This window comes from Gavia stellata, chromosome Z (genome assembly GCF_030936135.1).
Source record: "Gavia stellata isolate bGavSte3 chromosome Z, bGavSte3.hap2, whole genome shotgun sequence".
Taxonomy (NCBI): domain Eukaryota; kingdom Metazoa; phylum Chordata; class Aves; order Gaviiformes; family Gaviidae; genus Gavia; species Gavia stellata.
The window spans coordinates 32595503-32603730 of NC_082637.1; the positions used below are offsets into that span (position 1 = coordinate 32595503).

At 42.2% G+C, this 8228-nt stretch overlaps 1 protein-coding gene across 1 annotated transcript in view; it reads right to left on the reverse strand.

Annotated features, from left to right (window-relative positions):
* Positions 1-3812, reverse strand: part of GLDC (glycine decarboxylase) — a 50925-nt gene extending 47113 nt beyond the window's left edge. The window contains exons 1-2 of the mRNA XM_059833810.1: positions 3594-3812; positions 3403-3481 (exon numbers count right to left, since the gene is read on the reverse strand). Of these exons, the coding sequence (XP_059689793.1) occupies positions 3403-3481; positions 3594-3812 (298 nt within the window). The remainder of the gene's footprint in view (positions 1-3402; positions 3482-3593) is intronic.
* Positions 3813-8228: the final 4416 nt, after the last annotated feature.

Here is an 8228-nt window from a genome sequence, read left to right on the forward strand (position 1 = left end):
ACTTCTGTCATATTACATAGCAAAGGAAGCAACTAATTTCAGAAACCTCTTAGCACAAGCTACATTCCTTCTCCCCTCCATCACTGACCATGTCTGCACAAAAAGAGATCTACCAATACAGGAACACTAATAAATACTGAAAAAGCATTTCTAGCATAAATGCACTTGTACCAGCAAAGCTTTGCATTTACCAGACGGGCTTTTCCATTCATACATAAGCAAAACCCATGTCCAGGTAAGGCTAGAGGCTTTCTCTCAATATATTATATCCTTCAGGGAAGTAATTACGCTTGATTCTTCCACTGAAGAGTAGGGCTGTGCTAAAATGTGTAGGAAAGACAACACATGTACAAAAAGATTGTGCTTCTACTATAATCTTAGGTTTTATTTATGAGCAGTGGAATATGCGATACCATTTAAAACAGCTCTTTGATATAAACTGCATCCACAGGAGGGTTGGTTTTTTTTTTACTGCTATTGCGTAACAACAGCCGATTGATTTTCTGTCTTTCAGACAACTTGTTACATTACCAAGGGAAGGATCTGTACTGCAAAACAATCTTTCCTGTTGCCACACCTAATCAAAATTTGAATATACTTATACATCAAATGTGCACACTTGAGATGAGGTCTAAAGCTATAAAAGTTTAAAAAACCACAAATATAATTGCAGAGACCTATGATACTCACCCAGACATACTATTTATGGTGTGTGAATGGTTTTCTTGGACTGCGTATCTAATTCAAGCTGTAAGCATTGACTTCCGTGAGACACCAGTGCAAGCTCAACTGTGTTTCCTAATACAAAGGAGTAGCTCGAGCACAGCTGATTATTCAGCTGCACTCTAACCTGTGGAGTCACTATGGTTGTGGTTTTTAGTTGAAGTTATACAGAAAAGTGGGAGTGTATATTTAAACCACTAGGAATTGTGATATTAGAAATTTTATAAATGCTGAAGCTGACCAACACGTTTTGAATTGCCTTGCCCTGTTCTCTCATTGCATGTATGAGTTTGGGGGATGGTAGGAGCAAAATTGCCTTCATACAAATAAAAAACATACAAACAATTTAAAATAGAATACAGTTCTCATGATACTTTCCCAATTTTGCTATTTCCCTTTAATACAAGGGATGTGATAGAGAAATAATATACCATACTCACATAAGAAATCCCACACTGGTGCTTGGAAAGACAGTGTTCTCTCTAATGCTACATTAATGAGGAAGCAAGTTTTACTCAGACTACAGTGTCCTAGGTACAAGATGTTCAATGTGAAGTCGCACAACTTTAAGCTGAGGCTTTTAACTTTTCTTTTACAAGCTGTGGAGTTTTCTGCTACCAATGCAGTGGAAAACTAGTGACAAAAATCTACATGTGAAATTACAAAAGACAGTTCATCACACTGGCTGCAGAAGAAAAAGCAGCAGTGTGCAGAAAAAAGTTTTCTGTACCTCATGCAAGCATCTCTTTTGAAAACTCACTGTTGCATGCCGTGCAATGTGAGACTCTGCATCACAGTCACATTCTTTCAAAGCTTAGTCTAAGGGAACAAGAGCAGCATAGCAAGTGGAGAAAAATGCCAGTGAACTAAGAAGTACACTGTTAGCTAATGAGGTTCTGTTGCACAGTGAGAACTTGCATACAACAAAACATCAACTAATGCACAGCAATGTAGGAGACATCCACTTCAAAATGCTATGCAAATCAGCATAAGAACACATAAAACTGCATCAAGATTTTGACTTAGGTTGAGATCACTGGTTTAATTTTCAGTAATGTACAGTTTTAATGCCCAACTGAACTGTATCACTTTCATGTGTGTTTTAGTAATGTAAAACATTACTAAGAGTATCATATACCAAATGAAAAAAAAAAAAAAAAAACCAGAAGTAAGGTTTTTAAGAAGTAGTTATTAGTCACAATCTACATTAAACCCCTCTTACAGACCTAAAAATATATTAATCAAAAAGTTTTTTTTCTCTGAGGGTAAGTGAAAGTCACATCATTGGTCAGGGAGTACCTTGATTAAAAGACATTAATCATATGAAAATATGCCAAGCAATACTTTCAGCAGTTACACAGACAGAAGAATGTGATTAAATTCCACTTCTCTACGCCATCCTCCCCATTTTAATAGGATGGGAAGTTACCAAAAAATAAAATACCACTGCACTAATAAAATATTTTAGAAGTAGAAACTTTCAGCCAATACTGTATCCCTCCTGGCTAGAATCTGCCTTTTCAGGCTCTAGTTTTCCTGACTGTTCATTGTGGCGCTGCCTCTTGTGCGTGATGTCATCTTGGAGTAACCAGATTGAACTGGCCGGGAACCTCACCGGAGCTGCAGGCCTGAAGTTTACACTCAAATTACAGCGCACAGATGAGCAATGAAAAAAAGCCTGCAGGAAGGATCAAATGTTCTACAAGTCAGGCACAGGATCTTGACACAAGTATAAAGTTAATACTGATGTAACTGACTCCACCGTCTGAATGGACACTGAGCTTTGTTAGTTTCAGTGGAATTGTTTAGCTAGGGGCATTTTTAAGTGTTTATTTCACTCATGGGATTTCCAGCATGATGTTCACAGGTACCCAACAAGATCGCAGTTGCGCAGGTAGAAATTTTGTGCTGCGATTGCTAACTTTTAAAAACGTTAATATCTAAAATCTCATCAAATCACATCAAGTTCTCTGCAGCAATTTGCTGAACTACTGTAGTGGCACAATTGCTGGCTCATATGTTTTGTATTCCTGCAGCTTACCCATCTCCCTCAATCAGATGGATTCAAAATGCTAGCCATTAGTCTACTGTGTATCCATTATACGGAGACACAGGTTTTGCACGTTATTAGAATATGCAGTTTATTATTGGGCAGGGGGAGCGGGAACAACAAAGCAACAAAGCAGTCCTGCAGAAGTAACAGTCAACAAAAGACAGCAGCCCATTTGAAGCTGCAGTCTGCACTACGGGGAAGATTTTTAGCCCCACTCTTCCCTCCGTATCAGACTCCTGGGACAAAGTGAAGGCACTGTAGCACTTGCGCTCGAAAACGGTTTTTCGGGCAACCCCGGACTGCCACACAGGTTTCCCTACCGATTTCCGACGCAAGAGCAAGAAATGCAGCAGCCGAACTACTCTAGAGTTAGTCTGTGAAGATGAAAGTGTCGGTGGTGGTACTGCTACGCTTATTTAAGTCTCATCCTGCGCTTTACTTCTGCGTGGAGATCTGTTCGTTCCACGTTTCAGCGGGGACACTCGTGGAGGGGGGGGCAGCACCCCAAGTCCTCCCCGGCGGGCGCTGGCGGCCGGAAGGCGCCGCGGGAGGGGCAGGCAGGGCTGCGCCGGGGAGGGCAGCGGGGGGGACGGCCCGGACGCACCCCGGGCCATGCAGTCACTTACAGACGTGGTCATCCATCCTCAGCGGCCTCCGCAGACGGATGCTGGCCGGGATGGTTTTATCCATCAGCTCCTCGACGCTCTGCAAAGAGGCGACCGCACGCCGTTGTTAGTGCCCCGCGGGCCGGCATGGCCCGCAGCGGGAGGGGACCAGCCGCGCCGCCCCCTCCGCCCCGCACGGCGCGGACACCTACCTGCACCCCGACGGCTCGCAGCATCTCCCGCTTCTCCCGCTCCCGCGGCCCGATGTGCCGCTGGGCGAAGTCATCGTGCCGCGGCAGGAGCTGCTCGATGCACCGTGCCGCCTCGCCGCCGCCCCAGCGCCGCTGACCTCCCGCCGCCGGCACCGGCCGCAGGTGTCGCGGCGCCCCGCGGGCCGCCAGCCGCCCCCACCAGCGCCCGCAGCTCTGCATGGCCGCCGCCGCCGCTGCCGCTGCCGCCGCCGCCGCCGGGCAGCCACGCTTTGTGTGCGGGGGGCGGTGCGGCGCGGCCCCCCACCGCCGACGCCAATGGGGCCCGGGGGCGGTGCCGCGCTTGCCCCGCCTCGCCGCCACCTGCCCGCCCGCCCCCCGGGGCCGCCCCGCGCGGCCCTGACCCCTGTCTGCCGGGTCCGGCCGCCGAGCATCCCTGCGGCGGGACGGCCCCGGCCCGGGGCGGGGCTGGCCGGGGAGGCCGGGGCGCGGCGGAGCCCCCGGCTCGCCTGGGAAGACCCTGGTAGTGATTTTGCTAGGAAACAGGATTTTCCTCCACAAAAGCCTTGCTCGGATGGAAAAAAGCGTTTCAGTGTTTCTGCAGCAGAGCGTGGACTTGCTCTTGGAGGAGCAATACATGCCACTTTCTATAGCTGTTACTGGGGGGTGGAGGGTGACGACTTATTACTGCTTCAACTTCTGGTGATGTGAGTGTTGGGGAGCAAAGAGGTTAACTGGAACCTACTTTTCCTCTGTTTCATCTCTGCATCTCTGAGGATAATATCGACATAGTTACAAACTTCTATATTTATTTATATTGACAGAACAAAGTGTAGCAACACTGAAGACATGTATTTGCATCAACATTTAAATAGAGTAACAAAGAAAGATAAAAATATATTCCCAAGATACACATTTATTTCATCTTAATTGTATCACAGATTTACTGGCTGTCTTCTGAGTTTAATAACTAATCACTACTTCTGAACCTAAAAATAAATTTAATTTGCACCAAAGATCACTGGCACATGCAAGCTCTCTATTTCTGTAGTAAACCTGGAATTACTCCTCTGACATAATCTGAGTTATCTAAACTACTCCGTTATGCTGGAATAGGCTCCCATAACTTATACCAGTGTATATGTGGAGTAATGACTTAAGTCCCTGCTTTCAGAATGAGAGAGTCCCAAATTATGCATTAAGCTGAGGTGAAGCTCACTTCAAACAGCAAAGGTGTTTGTTGTAGGGGTTTGCAATATAAATCCAATACTGACTTTAACAAACTGCTATTCAAAGATAATTACATTTCCCTTTTCTCCTCTATAATTTGCTTCTTTATAAATATGATAGTAATATGAAGGAAATTAAAACTTCACTATGACTTTTAGCTTGAGATAATGTAACAAGAGTGAATAAAGATATTAGAAAAATACATTAAAACCATTATAGTAACAAATCAATTCCTGATACGAATTTGTACCTAAACCAATTTCTTTTTAAAGCACTTCCAAAGCTTTTCAAAACAATTTGAAGATTTTGCCCAAATAGTCTTGCTGAATTTGTTCAAATAATAAGTGTTCCTTAAAAATTTATCCCTTTTCTCTGGCAGGTAATATCGGGATGATATTTCACACAAAATAACCCATTACAGTCAGCTCACCTGAAATGGTAACTTTGATAGAATTGTTTCTTCAATAAGGGACCAGAGTTTTATTGTTGCCTGTAGTGCTATAGGAAGTGAGGCCTGGAGGGAAGACAGAAGCATCCCGAACATCCCAAACCATGTATTTTCTATCCACATTTCTGGCTCTTCCAGAATTAATTCCAGTTTTCATCCAATTTGAAAACTATACTTAATAGGAAGAAGACTGGAGACATGTGCCAGTGAACAAGGCAGTAGCATCAAGGCATGCCCACTTCATCTGGCAAGCACCACATCATCTGGCATAGTTTGTTAAGCCACTCTATGGCTAAAGCTTTCTCCTTCAGAAGCTCAGCACAGACTTCATCTTAGCATGGGCTATGTGCAATCACTGTGGCAGAGATACAAGCCTAGCTGCCTCCTGAAAACTGTATTATGGCCTTAACAAGCAAAATAGGAATCTTGAACAAGAGGTGTAACATAAAATGAAGCTTTATTGTCAAATGTGAATAACGCTTTGATGTCAAATCAACAAAACCTAGCTACTCTTGTAGCTTCAAATAAATCTATCACTTCAAAATATGTAGCCAACAAAACCATCTGTTTTCTGCATATACATCAGCAGAAGGAAGGAGGTTTCCTGGAAGAGATGACAGGATTGCAAGCCAGTGTCTTGCTATTAAAGCTATTTGTGCAAAGCTCAGAGATGTGTATGTCTTGGCCTAATGAGCTAACATCACGAGAGTTGCTATGTAGCTGCTAGGGATACCAGTTTTGTTACATAAAGCACAAGACTCTTAAGAGGAATGCCCTATATCATTCAATTAAAGTGACATGGTATATGTATTCTTCTTAACACTGATATTTTTTAGCTTTATTTAAATGCTACAATAAGAAGGACAAAAATCCTGCAACATGCCTTGACTCCAGTTGTGATTTGGTTAAAAACTCTATTGCAGTTCTAATACTACAGCTACCTAAGGAGGAATACAAGAATAGGACAAACAGAGGTACTGATACCACTCCGCAGTATTTCTACAGTCAGTTAGCATCCTGGGATTTCTGCATTTATGAGTTCTCAATGTGCTTTTTTCCCTAAATTTGTTCAGCTGCCAACTGAACCCGTGTAAACTATCAGTGGAATAAAAATAACAACTTACTATTCAAGAACAGTCACTTTATAATCCTTTCTTTCTCAATCTACTATTCCTTAAAATCATGAAAAGCACTCATAACGTTAAGGACATTGCAACAAGTAAACCAAAACAAATCATGTGGGTATCCGTATAGACATATGCTGACTTCTGTCCTGATGCAAGATTTGTTCTGTAGAAATTCCTCAAGAGAAAGAAAGGTTTTAGTGGTTTAAATTACCACCCCTGCTGCCTTTTCTAAGAAAATTACTAGCCATCATCAGTGTTTTCAAAGGCTCTAGCAGATCAGGTTAGCAATGCCTACCAAATGGTATCTTAATGGCCAGGCTTTTTTTAAGTGTCAAACCAGATAGAGTACACCCTCATTAACACTTTACCTTTCTTATCATGAAATAATCTTAAAATGCAGGGGCACAAGAAGTGCAGAGTGTCTCTTTCAGTTTAGCCGTATCTGATTCAATACTGAAGACCAGTGAATTTTCACAGTTTTTCTCTTCATGAAATGTGTAATCTGTAACATGATTCTTTGCTTAAAATAAGATTTGAAAAGCACTATGTCTGCCATTACATAAAGAACAACACAGATGTTTACCTAATACATCAAGCCAGGAATTACTTAATTTTATTCCTAAACTTACTATTTAAGTGAAGTAGCAATACATCATACTTCTTTCACAAGCAATTATCAGTTGCTACTAGTGGGGAGAAAATTACTTCTCACCAGTGCATCTGCATATGCCAGTATTTACTGAGTGAGGGCTGAATTGCCACCTGTTTGATTTTTTGATCCCTTTACACCAGTAAAATTTAAAAGCTCCATAAATTACATGCAATATGTACCCAGGAAAGAGTTTTCATGTCCCTGAACTTCATAGAATAGTTTCATGACATGTTCTTTTGATATCCAAGAATCCGAATATGCAGTAAGATAGGCTACGTCGTGTTGAGGGCAGATAGCCGGTCAGCTACATATTCCTGAACCCATAATAGCCCTGAGGAACTTAACGCAGCCACTGTTGCCAAAGGGCCGAGAGCCATTTTTTGCAGTCTTTACCAATGGCTATTTTTTCATTGAGCACAGCTAGATCATAGAATAAAATATACATTAGTACATAAGACAGCTGACATGGTGGATTTCAAATGGATCATAATGGTTTGGATTTAGGGCTGCCATCCTCCACAGAAGACTAGGTAACGTTACCACACCAGGTAACCCAGTATCATGTTGCTTCTTTAGGAGCCATAGTCAAGCTTCCTCAGTGAGATGTTTGCTATGTAAACATCTGAACATTAGGTTAATATATATTCAAGCTTTTAAGTATATCTTCTTTAACTGACAGTCCCTGAGTGATACAGTCTTTTATTTGTTCTGAACTCAGAAGTATCTCTGCACCTTGATTAGAGCCGACACTTCATGTAATTTCAAATCTTGTTTGTTTTCAGTTATTTGGTAAACTGGAACTACTGTGAAACTGAACTGTGCTTCCTCTCAAGGAAGTGTTTTTACTCACATACACATCCATACCTTCAGCATCTTCAGGGTGCAGCTTTCATTTTAGTTGTGGTGTTGGAAACATAATCGTTAACCAATCTGCTATATTCCACACTTGCTAAGCCAACAAAGCAGGCCTAGGATATTCTACAACTCCATATCATAAACCTCGAAGTATATTTCATCTCGCAAAGTACTAATAATTAAATATTGGTACAACCAATTGTGTGCAATCGTATGCATTTCTCTTCAAAATGAATGTAGCAAGCAAAACTATTTAGGCTCTGTATATATTTCTTGAATAGATATATACAGATGTAGGTGGATGTATAATCTACTACCTTTCCTGT